The sequence below is a fragment of the Crocodylus siamensis genome, chromosome 1 (genome assembly GCF_052110815.1).
Source record: "Crocodylus siamensis isolate JL-2025a chromosome 1, ASM5211081v1, whole genome shotgun sequence".
NCBI classification, from domain to species: Eukaryota; Metazoa; Chordata; order Crocodylia; family Crocodylidae; genus Crocodylus; species Crocodylus siamensis.
The window spans coordinates 269,942,624-269,959,622 of record NC_143395.1 but is presented as its reverse complement, the minus strand read 5'-3'; the positions used below and the strand labels follow the sequence as shown (position 1 = coordinate 269,959,622).

At 38.6% G+C, this 16,999-nt stretch overlaps 1 protein-coding gene across 1 annotated transcript in view; it reads right to left on the bottom strand.

Annotated features, from left to right (window-relative positions):
• Positions 1-2,081: 2,081 nt before the first annotated feature.
• Positions 2,082-16,999, bottom strand: part of KLHL15 (kelch like family member 15) — a 41,978-nt gene continuing 27,060 nt past the window's right edge. Inside the window, exon 3 of the mRNA XM_090062176.1 lies at positions 2,082-8,032. Coding sequence (XP_089918302.1) covers positions 6,923-8,032 — 1,110 coding nt within the window. The 3' untranslated portion in view covers positions 2,082-6,922. The remainder of the gene's footprint in view (positions 8,033-16,999) is intronic.

Here is a 16,999-nt window from a genome sequence, read left to right as displayed (position 1 = left end):
TATAAATGGAGTGGGAGGCAAATTGCTAATGGTGACAAAAATTGATGGTGTTTGGAGTTGGAAAAGTACAGAATAGTCCAAAAGCAGTAGATGGAAAATCAGTACTGAAAAGGAATACTAAATTGAAGAAGCATTTACTTTTTCAGGAAGACACAACATATAAGTAAGCTACTGCAGTAAGGTGATTATACTGAGTAGGTGACAGAAGAGTGGCATCAGGGAGTGAATGGGCTGTGAAAAACGGGAATATAAATCCCAGGATAGAGTGAGAGAGAGTGAGCAAGCTCATTCTGCTGCATCACAGACAGCCGTACAACCCAGTAAGTACAAAGAGTCAAAAAGCCCACAGTTGAATCAATGTAGTCTTTGCAAGCTAGTCTAAGTTGCAGAGGTTAAACCAAAAAACAACCGAACAGACATTTACTTTGATTCGGGCAATGCAGCCACATGCCTAGAGCGGCTCAAGCCAGAAGCCAGGGGGCACTACAGCGCAGCTCTCTGCCATTTTATATTTGTTTTTGTATATATTGTTGATCACTGTGCCCAGTTTTGATAACAATCCTAAATCTTGCCAAAATTGAAGATGCAATATTTACCTATGAACAAAAGCCCAAAAGACAGACAATGAATTATGACAACAGACCAGACAGCAGGGTTCTGGAAAATGTTAGTTTTCATATTCTCCAGAAAGAATCAGGGGGGAAAAAAAGGATGCAACAACTTTCTGCACTTGGAAAAAAACCCAGTCAAAACAGGAATCTCTTTTGAAAATGTTTGGGCCTGATCAAAACAGTTAAAAAAAACCTTCCTTGTCTCAAATGGAGTTTAAGTCTAGACCACAAGGAGCACATTGAATACACTAGAAACACATTTGTAAAGAAAATGTTTTTGAAGGGCACAACTGTAAAATATGGCAAAAAAAAAAATCAAAGCCTATAAAATAGGCAAATATGTGCAACTTGTTTTGTTGAAGCTACTCTGGCTATTACTAATGCTAGCATCAAGAACAGGGTGTTCATATTTTTAAAGTACTACTTATCCAAGTGGACCCATTTTGTCCTGTGGAAAAAAAGCCTCTAAGGATATTGACCTTAGATATGACAGATAACACAGGGATGTGTTTAAAGATTAAAAATATTTTATTTACACTTCTCTTTATACACACTTTATACATTTTTCCCCATTAAAAAAAAAAAAACACCCCAAAAAAATGGAGCACATATGCATGTCTAAACATATATCCACATCCAAGGAAATTTATTTTCTGCCAAAAACAAAGGCTTTTGTAAGACATTTATAAAAGGCTAAACTTAAATTATTCTAAGATTTATATAGCAGTCCTTGGGTGGTTATTAGACAATCCAAAATGTACACAAAGATCTCTCTCTCCTGTCTCTCTCTCTCTCTATATATATATATAATAGGCAAAGAACTTGCAATTGCTACAGTACACATGGCATAGTTAGAAAATAAAATTTCCCATTACCTTCCTGGGGACATTTATTTTGAAAACATTACAATCAGCTGATACAGCGCACTGAAAATTTGAGACTATAGTGGAACTACATTCTTCAACCCACCAGAAAAAAAGAACGTTTTAAAAATTATCTGTGAAATAGTGTACTACACAGGGGCAAAAGGATTTCAGAAGGCTGGTTTGCTCTTCCCTTCATTTTTTCTGATAGTTTAAATTAATATATTAGGGGAGTTCCTAGAGAAAATAAAAAGCCCACCCTACCTTAGCTTCTTTTCACCCCACCCCAAGCACTGCTACTATTGCAATGTTATGTAACATTTCGTTTTCTAGGTTTTTTCCCAACCAATTTTTACCAGAGCAGTATTTAACAGTATCACTGGAAACAGAAAGTGGTTTACCCCTAGCTACCAACTCAATTCCAAAGAATAGCTACTTAAATTTTATCATTAAAAATACTGAAAGAGCATATAAACAAACTGAAATTTGGGGGAAAGGGAGTGTCCATGAAAGCTATGCTTAATAAATCTACTTTACTGCCATCTATTACATTTGCCAAGATTAGATTCCATGAATGTTGTTCCTTTATTTTTATTCAAACTCAGCATTTAACCTCTTATACAAACTGAAATTAAGTTACTAACAACTCCTGAAAAATAACATACCGAGGCAAAAGTAGTCATTAGTGTTTATTTTGAGCATTGTCAGATTGTCTTACAAACATCATTAAAATCTCAAATTGTTGGTTATAAAATACTGGTTAGCTTTTTTTTTTTTTTTAAATAGCAGATATCTTTTTATTTGTGTTTTTCTTTTTAACTTGTTTTCACACCCCTTGAGGAAGTGTTGCCATCATGATATAACATGTTTCACAAAGTACTGTGGTGCATATAAATGAAAAAGGAGAGAGGAGGAAGAGGAAAAGGAAAGCTGTTTTTTTTTTACGGTTCCAATCTTGCAAACACTTAAGGACAGACTTAATTTTACATGTGAACATATGCCTTGTTTTAAATGGTTAACATACTTTTTAATTTTACATCTGTGGGATTACTCTCATATGTAAAATTAAGTAAGTGTTCATGGAACGTGGGACCAATTTTACTACTTTTGTTTTGTTGGGAGGTAAGGAGAAGGGAAAGGGGAGAGATAATCTCTCAATAAAGACAGAATATTTCTGTAAATTAAAATGTTACTTAAAATTTATCTTTTTCCTCATTCACAAAAGGAAGGTAAGGTTTATAGTTTCCTGTTTTAAGAAGAATAGCTGGAACCCCCAACACCCTCACTCTGTGAAGTAGTAGTCATAGTCTAAAGTGAGATGAATATATGTATATATTTGATTTCTATTTTAAAATTAATTTAATCAATTTTTGCTAAATTTTATCCTTTGCTTTTGGTGAAGGATGAAAAATGGCTGAACACATTAGGGCCCACAGACAGTATTAAGGTTACAAACCACCCGAGCTTAGAAACTGACTGCTGTAAGATCACAGAAAGCCAAGCTCCCAAGTGTTCTAACAGTATTAAGCATAAGGAAATAGGCTGTAAGTCTAATTTTAAATTGCCACAGGCTAACAGTGCTTTCTAAATGATAGCTGCCTCCTTCTGCTATATCGAATATTGCCCCCTTCCTGCATGTTACAGTAATGACCAAAGGCTGAAAATTTGGCCACTTTGACACCTAAAATGAAAACTGAGCTGCAAATCTCTGTAAATCTGTTCCACAAAACCTTAACTGGCAAGGTACTGATCATCCAGAGCTCCAGATGAAAACTCCTGAAGTACTCAGCATTCAAGGGAACAGGATTCCCCACCCCTGGAATCAGGAGGGCAAATTACATGCCTTAGACATGGAGACTATGAATTAATTGAGAAATATATAGGTTGGCCTTTTACTCGCAGTGGCCTTTATTTTTAAACACAGAGGCATTTTAGACAGTAAGCAGGTTATGTGCTGGGTTTCAAAAGTAGTGTTACATGCAATCAGACTTTCTTGGCACTGCAAAGAAAAATGTAGGGGCAAGGGTAAAGATAAAACAAACAGATTTACTAACCAAGGGTAAGACTTACCTGTTGCCTACAGAACTAAAGGCATTGAAATGGTACAAAACCTACAATAAATTAATAACCAGACTCAAAAGATCCTGATAGGGGGGACAGAATTTTTGATTAGCCAGCCCTGAATTTTTTTAAAAAAACTGACTAGGTTATTTGGAGTAAGAGTACTAACAGTAATTAACAGAATGTTTCACCAGGAAAAGAAGACTTCTGAGCTATACCATAAATGTAATAAAAATAAATCCTTTTCAAAAGCTACATAATTAAAAAAAAAAAAAAGAAGATGCGAGTTAATTACATATTTCATGTTTGAAATAAGCATGGTAAAATACAACAAAACAGTCTTACATATTCCATCCATTCTGAAATCTAGCAGTTCTAGTCATTCCTAATGCTCAGATAGTTACAGCCAGCACCTTAGTTGAGACAATTTCAGTGAAGCTGAAACCAAAGTAGTTCAAGTTAGGATTTTACAGGATTAGTTTTACTAGCCTTGAGCAGAATATTCAAAATGTGGTGCCTCAAGTTAAGCCTGGATTTAATTAAAACACATCACCTACATACATGCTCTGGTTTTTAAAAGTGAATTCTCTTCCAACTGTAGTGGGTACTGATGACTTTTCAGGACTCCACAGGATCTGGCTACTTAAGCAAGTGCTTAAACACAGACTCAGGAACATAACCCTATATATCCATTCAACAACCTTGGCCATTTCTCTTTATTCTAATATACTGGACTCACAAAAAGACCAAATTTCTAGAACCACACCAATTCCCCGGATCACCCCAAGATGAACAGGGTGAAGTCAGCCATATTATTCAAAGGGACTATACATTAAGGGATTGTACAAGCCTAACTAGGAAGCAGAATTATTCTTTGCTACTTAATATATTTAACATGTTAGGAAATGACCTAATTATAGCAGGAGCAAGAACCAGGGGAAAATATGAGATAACATTTCTTGAGCCCTGATTCTTCAATCAGATGAATGTAGGCACCTGCATATAAGCTTAGAGCCTTATTGATACCAGTGGACCTTTACACCCGAGCATAAATTTCATGGAAAGATGGGAGCTTTGATATATGCCAGAAAAAATATTTTTGAGAAGAACAACTTACAACTCACATTTTGGAAACTGGAAAATACCGGATAACAAAAAGCAGACATTTACATTTAATTTTAGGCCTTAGTCTATATTGGAAGACTGGATGTCAACATTTGGTCCAGCCAAAGGTTGGCTTAGACAACTTTTAACATTGCAACTATAGTTGTGTATCCTCTTTCTTTCAATAAAATACTATAGAAATAATTCTATTTTGTAGAATCAGTGCAAATTAAAAAATAAAGTAAAATCCGCAAATTTGCCATGCCATATCCTCACATATCTTAAACTGAAAGCTTGGAAAAAATATTATTACAAGGAAACAAAAGATAACATTAAAGGTTAGCATAGTACCTGTCACAAAATAGGTTTATTTCCATTAGCCAGTTCTAATTTAGTCTAGCCAAATAAATTAGTTGCGTTTTACCACAGTAAATTTGGGGTGTATTTGGTCCCTTGTAAGTGCATTGCTTTGAACTCCCTGAGTACTGTACATTCCTTTTCTACAGTGACTTCTGGTTGGGAGATGCTAAAATAAAAATTAATTCTCAACCATTATACTCACTATCTTCTAAAATCTACTGCATACATGAAGCACACAAACATAATACTTCACAAGTTACGCAGGTGTTTAATCTCAGCAGTTTGCACCTGTATATCTGAGGTTGATGTCAGCCTTGAACTTCTCAGGGCCAATATTTTTCCTCTTGATTCTAGATGCTCATTTCACACGAGCACAGATGAATTAGGATTTGAACTTTTTAACCGTGTTTATACTTGTGGATATTCTCACCCATCTGTCAGCAAAAATCAAACAAGTTAAAAAAGTGCTACAACATGCTGCAGTTACTTAGGCTCCTCTGAATCACAAATCTCAATTCAGGGGAGATAAAGTCAGTATCTACAGTTTTGTGGACTGGCTTGTAAAAAGGATCAGAAATGGTACATGGTGTCCAATTACCAAACTCTCTATGTTTTAAAAACATGATAGTTCATGTCAGTTGACAACTGGGACCAGAAAGAAAAAAAAGATGTTGTTGCTTCAATACCATTACAAGCAATGCCATTGTTAAGAATAAGTTATACTACACTCAGTTCTGAAAATAACTGGACATTAATGCAGGATTGTTCATGCTTACTAACACATCTCTGATTTCTATTAAAAATGGGCAATGTTCAAAATTGAAGGACTGAAACTTGAGTAAGACATTTATCTTTTAAAAATAACTTATAAAATGTCAAATCGTTAACAGCTCATTATGCATCATTATTATAAAGATTTTATATGTGACTGAATCACTTAGTATATACTAAAGATAAGCTACTTTGATACCAAACGAGGCCTCCAGTAATTTAAGAATTTTGTCAATATTTAATTCATTAAAGGATACTACTATATCTAAAATTCACCAGATATGGCTGAATCTGTGCACTAGTTAAAATAGAATATCCTACCTGCACATAAAAAGATGCATTATATATAGATCTTAAAAGTGTATGCGTGTGTGTATATATTTTACGCACCAACAAACACAATGCAGACGATAGAAGGCAGCATAGAAAGAGTGTTTTAAGTATAAAAAATGTTTCATTTTCAATTTAGTAGAAAAATGTATCATTTGCATTTTGACAGACTTACTGGTACTGCTACACAAAACCAGAAAAAGCCATGCAAAAAGTTTAAGACCATTTTTAAATGTATTTATGGAGGAAAAAATGATAATGTCTAACTGGACTGCAAATAGTCAAATGGTGGGAAAATGGTTAAAGACAGCTTACATGAACAAAATGAGAGTATTTTCACTGCTTTTTAAGTTACGTCTTTCCCTTGTAAGCCTGCTGTATATCCTATTTTGACACTTTATAAAATAAGAAAATAAAAACGCATAATATCTATCCTCGCCCTGTCCCCCTTCCCATAAATGGCTCACTATAGTCAATTGGTTCCAGAAGCATGATTCTGTGATGGCCATCAAACAGAACAAACTTATTGCATGGGCATAAAAGGCCACAAAGAAAGAGGAAGAAAAAGTAAGCACATTGAAAAATAGATTTTTCTCCTTTCCCCCTACATAGGCTAATGATGTAGGTTTAAAAAACAAACCTTTCACAATACCAGACCAGTTATTAGCATTTCTAATCCACGTGGTAGATGCTTTTCCTGTATACCCCATTTCTCTATGCACTTAATACATGTTTACAAATGAATGTCTTCAAAGGATTTAAATATGCTTCAATTCCCTGTCAAATAAAGAATAATTTTGTATTGGGCTTTTTTGCTTTGTTTTAGCTGCAACGTCTAACATGCTCCAGTACATATTCAGGAAAGTGCAAGCTGCACACTTGTAAGCCATCCAGCTTGCAGGGCATCCGGGGGTATTCATCTTCTTTCCATTTGTTTTCCTCTGGATCAAAGGTGAGAATTGAATCACTGTAATGACCATTGTAACAGAGGCCTCCAAGAACCATTATCTGTTTGTCCAAAACAGCTACGCCATGACCACTCCGACCAATTGGCATAGAAGCCAAAATAGTCCACTGATCAGTGTCTGGGTCATAAACCTCTGTAGAGGGACACCCCTGAGACTCAAAAGAGGCCCTCAGGATCACACAGACACCACCAAAGACATACAGCTTACCATTATAGGAAATCATTTTGTGAAAGCACCTTGCATAATTCATTTTGCATTTGTTCTCCCAACAGTTAGTGACCACTTGAGTTCTCCTTGTTCGCTGTTCCACCGTCCCTTCCTTACTTGGGTCAAACACACACACTTGTTTAGAAGTTGAAGATGATGTAATTCCACCAGTGATGTACAATTTGTTAGTCAGCACAGTTCCTTCATGTCCGTATTTATTGACTGGATAGGGATCCACAAATTCCCACTTGTCTTCAGTGATATCATACCGCTCAGTTGAATAAAATGTTTCATCCCTGGTTCGCCCAGCCACTGCATAAATGTATCTCCCAATAACGCCAACAGCAAACTCTGAACGTGGAACAGACATGTCTGCCATTCGCAACCAAGAATTTTGTCTTGGGTCATATCTAAATACTTTGGATGAAGCATGAAACTCACCATCTGGCCCCAGTTCTTCCCCGCCTAACAAGAACACAAAGTTATTGACAATAGCAAGACAGTCTGGTCGCAAAGGTACTTGAGGACCTTCTAGCTCCCACCAGACCCTTGGTTTGTGCAAGAGAAGAATTTTGCTATTTACCATACTGTGTCCTATCATTCCTCTAAATACTGCAGTCTGCGGTTTGGCAGAACGAATTCTGTTGGATTTCATTTCCATCAAAGGCTGTTGGTGAGCATTATGAAAGTAATTCATGGCTTGGTCAACCTCGTGTCGCAGCTGCCGGGAGTATCGATAAAATTCTGATGTTTTTACCTAAGGATACATTTAAAAAATATTAAAATGTTGACCACAGATATACAACAACATGTAGAGCAATCTAATGATTAAATTAATAACACATTATAATGCATAATTTTATTCAGGTAAACCTTGAGAACAATTGCATTCAAGTACTAGAACACTTAAACTTTATAAACCACATACATAAAATGTTTGCAGAGGCAACATCTTTTTTCCTGCTTATCAAATTATGATTGAAACATAACAACTAATGTTTTCAAACTCAGTACCTACACAACAGATCCAACAGAGGGCTTAGAAAACTAAAGCAGGATGCAAGAAGCAAAATCTGTATCCAAAATTGCAATCCAAAACCTCCCCAATCACTGGAGTCTAACATAGAAGTGTCTGAACTGAAGAAGTAACTCCCTTTTTTATTTGAAAATGTGTATTTCTCAACTTTCTGTTTGGAGTCTGACCACAACCCCAGTCTGAGTAGTTTGGTGCCCATCCTCCATCCAAACCTAATTAGGGTCCAGAAACTAGGCATTTCTCCACCTAAATGCCATGACAGGCCCTATCTGATAGATGTGCTTCAAGAATAGTTGCACACAAACGATATTAGTCTCCCTACAATAAATTGAGTCTACTTCTAAAGCATGGCTGGAAGAGAACAAGGTGCTTAAAAGTCCTAATAGCCTAAAAGTGAGCTTACTCATACAGAGGACCTGAGTTCAGGTCCTCACCTAGCCCCTGGAGGTTTAAATTACATCTCCCACCTCCGAAGTATGCTTATCTTGCTGGGATCCTATGACCCCAGCTGACTTCCTGCCCTTTGGGCAGGGGGCTGGACTCGATCTCCCGAGGTCCCTTCCAGCCCTAATGTCTATGAAATCTATGAAAGTAGAGTATCCTAAGCACCAAGCTAGGGTACTCTTCCCCCTTTCCTGTTGAAGATGTGCTGTAATAGAACAAAGAATTCAAAATCTGAGGATCTAAAAAGGGCAAACACCAGAGGGACGTGGCCTGTTCACCCTAGCTGTTCTGGCACACACCTGGAAGGGAAGAGTCTTGGATTTGGGTCTATGCTACAAGGGCTGATTCTGTACTTCCTGTTAAGAAGTCAATGGATAATAAGAGTCATGAAACTCCCAGGATTCCCACTTTTGTAGTTTTTAATCTAATAACTATTTAATAAATAAATACAGAAAAGAGCCCAAAACAAACCTTGGAGCACAGACCCAGGATTTTCCCTCCCCAACCTTCCAGGAAAGTGGCTTAACCACCAGCTTTGTATCAGTATGTCACCTTTTGTGCTTCGACTATGAATCTTGAACTCTGCTGCAAATTTTAAACAGGAAGGTCAGGGAGCACCAACATCCTAATCAGCCAACAGGCGATTAGGGCATTCCCCTGTGAGGTGGAAGATGTGGTTTGGAACTTCCTTAGACTCAGCAGGTACTAAACAAATCTCAGATCCTGGACAACTGTTCTACGCACTAGACTCTCTTATAGAAGTGGGCACCAGCCTTGAGTTCCAGGCTCTGGATCCCAAATGGACGAAAGCACCTTCCTGTGACCTTGAGTGTGGACGTTAAGCTCTAGGGACTGGAGATATGTTAGACACAATCTTTACCTCACCATTTCCTATTAGCTAGTTCTAAGTAGCTTCCCAAAGCTAGAGATCCTGAATGGAGCCTAGGTGGCTAGCACCGGGTTCTGGATTTCATTTCAAAGATTACTTGCCAAACATTTAGCACTCAAATCCTTTTTCAGGAATGGTCTTAAAGCCATCACTTGCACACCTAAATAAAATAAAATTACTTTAAAAAAAAAAAAAAATCTGAGTATCTTCAAGTGGAACTGTGGCTGCTCCACTCCTCTAAAAATAGTCCACTTCTAACATAGTGCATAGTTCACCGCTTGCACGAATCCAGGATCTGAGCTCACCAAGCACCAATACTCAATTGCTCAATTGAGTCTGCTGGACTGTACTAATTAACGTTCTAGCAACCTCTGCATCATGTATATTCAGTGTTTCCCTGTGCTTCAAAATGGGGGTGGAGGTGTTTTAACTAAAGCTCATTGAACAAGCTTTAATTAAGGTGCCCTTGCTGTCATTTTAAAATGCACAACACCAAATACATGTGAGACTGTAGGCACTTTAGTTAAAGTGGCTCTTGGAGCTGATCTAAATAAAGCTCCCTCCCTTCACCCCAGAGCACATGTAAAGATGCCCCCTGTGTATGCGACACAGTCCAAGGGGGTGCGGCCATGCCTCTCTCGTGGTAATGTACCGCCTCACCCTCCTGGTTCTCATTTTCCATTGTCTCCTATATAAAATAATGGTTATAGGTACTACCAAGCAGTGCTGTATTTCCAGTCTCATCAGAAAGGCAGAAAACTTGTGTCATTATTGGTGCATGTTACATGAAAAAGAATTTGGAAGCAAACATTCTTATACCTTGAGGACATTGTGGGTGTTTATTCCAAAACCAAACTGTGCTTACATTCACGTTCTATTAGCTTTCTATTACTCATCTCTCTGCCTTGCAAAATAGATAGGAAATGCTGGCACAAAGGGAAAAATTCCAACCCCCGGCCAGCCTGTATGTGAGTGTTTCCCGAACTTTTGATACCTTGGGCACACTTTCTTCTGGATTAGAACTGATCACACACATCACTCTTACACCTAAAAAGGTGCACACGCACGCACACACACTTTTATAACAGATAATATATTCCATTCCCCTGCCAAAGGAAATCATACCAGTGCTGAGATGTACTGCTAAAAATAACACCGTAACTTTTCTGAATTTTGCAGCACCCCAGCTGAAAATCGCCAAGATGGACCTAAATTCAGAAACAATGTGGAGGGGGCCTCTAAGGCTAAAAGAAGTTGAGAATCACTGATCCAGCTGGTGCCACTTAAGGGTGGCAGGGACAGGCCCTCACTCTGTTTTGTTCTGCTCTTTCCACTGTCTCGGGGCTGGTGAGAGGTGTCCTGGGGATGGTTGTTTGCTTCTGTGGGGTCTCACATGCGTCTCAACAGTGGAGGCCTGCTCCTGAGGCATAGACAAGGTTCAGGAGGAGGCAGACAGTGTGGGGGGGAGGAGCTGGACTGCAACTATGCACCTGCCCACCTCGTGCTCAGCAGCATGCTGCTGGGACAGATGGCAAAACTGGCACACTGGTTGCCTGGGGGACAGGAAAAAGTTTGGTAAGCAGCAGAGGTGCACCAATAAGAGATTTTTCGGCCCAATACTGATAGCTGATTTTTAAGGAGACATATTGGCCGATATCGAGAAGGTCTCCAAAATGGCAAATCTACTGACTGCACACCCCTGATGAGGAACATCTTTGAAGTGCTTCCTTTTGCAGCACTTCCTGAAATGTCGGTAGACTCCAGTAGAGGATGAGAGGTCAATCAATTTATCCTCCGGTATTCCACGGTGCTCATCCCATAAGTCAGTGTATACTCTTCTGTGCACTCCACCCTCAGGAACTTGTAGAAGGTCTTGAGGACAGCTCAGTACACAGGGGAGCACTCAGTGGCAGTCTGTCCCACTTCTCCCTACTCCCCACCCTGCAGGACAATACAACCACCTATGACACCCCCTAGCTAAAAAGTACTTCTGCTCCAGGGTTTGAAGGAGTTCAATAAAAGGTCAGGCATATCTGTATGGCACTGAAGTGTTCTGAATTCAAAGCACTTCAAAGGCGCATCTGTCCCTAGCCAACTGATATTAATAGTAGGTATCATTTTTGCCAGTGAATTTTGAAGCAATTTGATGATGTGGCATGAATGGTGAAACAGAATTCCTGTTTGAAAACAGAGAAAAAGAGAAATCAATCAACTGACTACAGACTTACTGTCCCCATTTTACCCTATCCCTCCAAAACTATATGTCACCCTCTCACCTCCCCTGTCCTCTTGCCACTGTATTTGGGCAAGTCAGGCTGCTTCCTCTTCACTCCTCTGCCTGTCTGGACACAAGCAGGATGAACACCAAGAGCTACAAACAGACACTTGTCTTGTTCTCTGTGCTAATGCCTGACACCACAGTGAGATCTTTGTGTTTTGAGAAGGGCAACTGCAGGGAAAGCCTCACTCAGTCCCTACATATCTGGCAGCTCTAGATTGAGCCATGCTCTGTCATTCTGTGGAGACAATCCATGCCCAGTCCAGTCAGCATAAAGGAGCTATGCAAGAACGAAATATGCTCACTGTATACAGTCTTTGCAGAAAAATGCTGCCAGCCTCTAACAAGCCTCTATTAATTACCGGTATATGCAGATTGTTTTCAGAGGCAAATAGTGGGATTCGCCTGCAAGAGCAGAAGGTGCATGCTTGTACTGACATAAACTTCTTTACCAAATTTCAAGTCTCTAAGGTATAAGAGGTGCAACACACATTTTTAACATGAGCAACATAAGGAAACTTTTATCTAACCTCCTTGTTGAAAACAACTGAACTACTGTTACTGAAACATACTAAAACAGTTAGCTGGAGGCAGATATCCAGCACAGAAAATTTCAGCCTGAATGGGCATGTAATAGAAAGCATTAAGAAATCTCAAATACAGCAGGAAGTACCATCTCTGCCTATAGCAAAACATGGATATATAGCATACACATATTCCCATGATGGTGACACACGTGATAAATTGCACCTTTGATCCCCTTGTCTACACACACCCAAATTCTATCCCAATTTCTAAGCAGTTTAATACAAATTCAGAAGTCAAAGCAATGACAACGAACATTCTCTTTTCCCACCCAAACTTAATGTTTGCTAAAACTAAGAACACTCCAAAGCCACAGAAAAATTTTACAGTAAAATCAGAAATTTATACCGTGAAAGAGGAGAATATCAGTTTCCCAATGATGGACAAAGCACCTGCAAGGCTTATGTTTTAAAGTCTTAATTTTTTTTGGTATAAAGACACTCTCTCAAATGTTTTGAATTTAAAAATAAAATTAAAATACACCCCCCACCCCATTTTTGAACTCTCTTCAAAATGATTTTTCCGTGATTTATACAATGCGTGCAAGATGGATTATAATGCAACAAAGATTGCCAGCACACATTTAGGATAACCTACATAGGAATGGTGAAGCCACAGGTGAACTAAGTGGCTGTTTCAGGCTAATGGAATCCTTTTACCACAACCATATACGTTATTTTTACATGTGCACTTACTCAAAATACACAGATAAAAACCCACTGAACATGAATGTTGTGCCCATAATGGAAAAAATTAACTTATAAATGCAAACCCGAGAGATGAAAGCTACAAAAGGCAAAGAAAATATATAAAACACAAGATTATTTCTGTAGTAATTATTCTTGAAGAACACATCCAAAAAGCTTGTGACTAAAAGTACAGAATGCAGAGGTTATAAAACTTATAATTTAATAAAACAAAACTCTATAACTTGGATTCAAGCTCATCATCCTACATAAAGCACTACAAATCCCCTACCACCTACACATAAATATGAAGTTTTACAAAAGTTCAAATATAGGCAAAAATCAAGTATGTAAAAGGTATACCACTTTCAGAAAAATGATAAAAGCTTGTACAGAAGAATATGACACGCTTAAAATTTATACCAAAGAAAGTTCAAAAAATGAAGCAATTTCTCAAAACAATATCAAGCAACTTTTACTACTTAAAAGAATGTGAAAAGGGCAAAGAAATGCAAGCTATTTCCCCTGCATTATTCAAACATTCTCTCAGTACTACGTTTCATTTTTTTTAAAGTACATTTTCAGGTAATTTATGCATAATGTGAACTAGCCATTGTCAATAATTTTAAGACACAGCATCAATATTTAATTATCCATGTCAGTATATCTTTCAAGAAACTTGTTATATATTTAATACACATTAACATTAATTTCATAATTAAAACTGGTTAAACTAATGCTTGAATAAATCAACCCCCAGTTTGGGGAGACTTTTTACAAAATGAAAAACAAAAGCTTAAAAAGATACCATTCTGCTCCTTTACTCTAGAAATTCAGTTTTTGTCTTCAGGTTTTTCTTGAAGACTACAGACGACTGGTGGATTAGCAAACTTGCATCAAGATAACATGATGGTGAAACCTAATTTAAGAAAGTAATTTTTTTACTCTGAACAGTTTAAAATTTTAATTTTAATCTATGAGATTGAAATACCTGTCAAACAGTGGAAGAAAACATCAGATGGAAAAAAAGAATACAACACCTAACTCCTTCGCTTGAACCAAGAAAACCCCAAATCTATTGGGAAATGGGAGAAAGAAAAGGGGTATTTCTGGTCCAGAACACAGAATCCTGCTCGTTAATTTTTGTACTGTTCCTCTTATGACATCCTGTACATCAGACAATAGGATCACGGCAAAGATGCCATCTCCCACCTTAATCCTGGGTCTAAGAACCAATGCATTTTATTAGCACTTTTTCCATAAAAACCTCACAGTTACATGTGTAGGGTTGTTTCCTACCATGGAGATTTGAAGAGAAGTAAAAACAACAGTATCAACATTACTTACTATTACTATATTTAAAAAACAGTGGTCGTGTCCAGACTAGTGTGGCCCCACAGTACATGATGCCACAGACATGTGTGCAGTGCCACATACGGTACATTCAGCTGTTTTGTGGAAAAAAACCTGCACCCAAAAAAAAAAAAAAAAAAAAAGCAGACCAGCACATAAGGGGGCAGCGTGCACCGCTCAAAACCAGAGCCTGGCCCGAAGGAGTTGCACTGCAGCTGCTGGCAAGTCTCCGAGTGCCAGGATCACTGCTGGATCCCCAGGAGGACCCCAGGGCTCCAGGTAAGGCTGCTGTGGCCAGCCTAGTGCTGGACCCAGCCTCCCTTATGCCACCCAGAATAACCTGTCAGCCACCAGAGTGCACATGGCACAGGCATTCCCCCCGGGGACAGCTAGCAGTGGCATAAATCGCACTGCTACTAGTTGTCCCTGGGGAACCAAATGTCCACACTCATCTGGATGCAGCTAGTGTGTCAGATTAGATACAACCCACAATGATACAAAGATCAGCAGAAATAAAGATACCTAGAAAAAAAACACTGCAACAACTTATAACTCTTCAAGATCCTCTCCAACTCTTACTATTTCTTGCCCGACCCTTATTATTTCTTGATCATATTTTATATGTCACTTATACTGCTAAGTTATACAAGTATCTTGTATAACTAATATAATAAATATGTGGCTATCACTATAAGAACATTATATTTCAGGGTGGGCAACCTATGGGTGGGTCATATCCACCAACTGAATATGGGGTTTCAGTGGCAGAAAGCACCCTCCTTGTCAGGCTACCATGGAGATAAACAATAGCTGAGACTGGGTAGACAAGTGGTAGCAGCAGTAGGGTCCTAGCACCTGACTGTCCACCTCTGACCCAGGTGTTATTCTGTCTGCAGCTGGAAAAGGTTGCTCACCCCTGTTTTAGATGGATGGTATACAATCAGAGCTATTCAACTAGCAGTCCACCACACCACATGCGAGGAGTTAACTTGTGGCTCTCGGACTGTGTCACATGCTGTTCCCACATTCCCTCATTGCTTTGGCTGCAGAAGCAGGTGGGAGGCAGAGAAGTGGGGCACAGCCTACATTGCTGGGACAGCCTGCAACCCAAGGTACTTTAGCAACTCCAGGAAGCTGCAGGTGGACTCGGCGTACCAATGTGACATGCAGCAGGACAGAAGGGGGAAGTCCTCACATGCCCCGCGCAGCAGTAGGGAGGTAGCGGTCATGCATGATGCTTTATGTCATGATTATGCTTTCTAAATCAAATGAACCAATCACACTGAGAGAAAAGTATGAGTACTGGAAATAAAAACAGGAAAAGAGAAACCCTTTAATATAGGCACCGATGGACTGAAAAATATGATCAAAAAAGGGAAAAAAAAAAGATAAAAGTTATAGAGTTGGCCATATGCACACTATAGAGAAGAGGAGACAATGAGGACAGACTTTTGGAAGAACATGCATCTAGGCCAGCAGTCCTCAGTCTGTTTCTACTCAAGGTACCCCTCTAATTTGTCTGATTTTAGTTAACACCCATTTCAAAACCTAAATGTCATTCCTTTTTGACTACAGACATATTAGAGCAATTCTTCCATTGCAAAGAACTCAGAAAGACTACAGCAGGTCAGAATGGTCTTGATGCTATAGATTCCTATTTTAAATCTCTGCATCTGATGAAGAAAGCTTATGGATTTCTAAATTACTTAGTCCCTAAAGTGCCACTCTGACCTGTCTTCTCCAGGGGTTTACTTTAGAAACTGTGCAGGGGTTTGCATACCTAACCGTGCTAATATTGCATACCATCCCACAGTACCCTCAAAAGGATTATGTGGCACCCCAGCTGAGAATTACTGATCTAGGCAATGCCTTAAAAGGAAAAAATGACCAATACAGAAAGCTGATTTTTTAAATATTTTGTAAGCCATTCAAGAAAGGGAAGCAACATTATAAAAATCTCCCAATTCAGCAAGGTTCTAATGTGCACACAAAATTAAGCTATACATGAGCTTATGGATCTTGGCAGATATGGGCCCATGTCACCTTACCAAACCTTGAGAATTTTCCCTAGGGGATTACAAGGACATCTTACTCACCACTCCTGCACCACCCATCAATACACTAAACCCAGTTCCCTTTTTCACAGATGCAGCAGAACTATAAAGGACAGCCTCCTCCTCATCCTTCTCCCAGATAATATCACAAAAAGCAAGTTTCCCAACTCTTCTTCCTACTCCCTTTCTTGTGAATTGCCATAGTAAGTCTGTATTCCATTCTTTCCATTTGGATACTCAATACCCTGAACCATCACAATTCTCAGCAAAAAAACTGCTTTCCAAAATAAACAGTTTTGAATCACTGTCCTAACACAAACATTTTCTCCCATATTGCATTTCACGTTTAGTAGGTACAGGTGATTCCCGATTTTCAAACAGCACTATTTTAAATCAGTA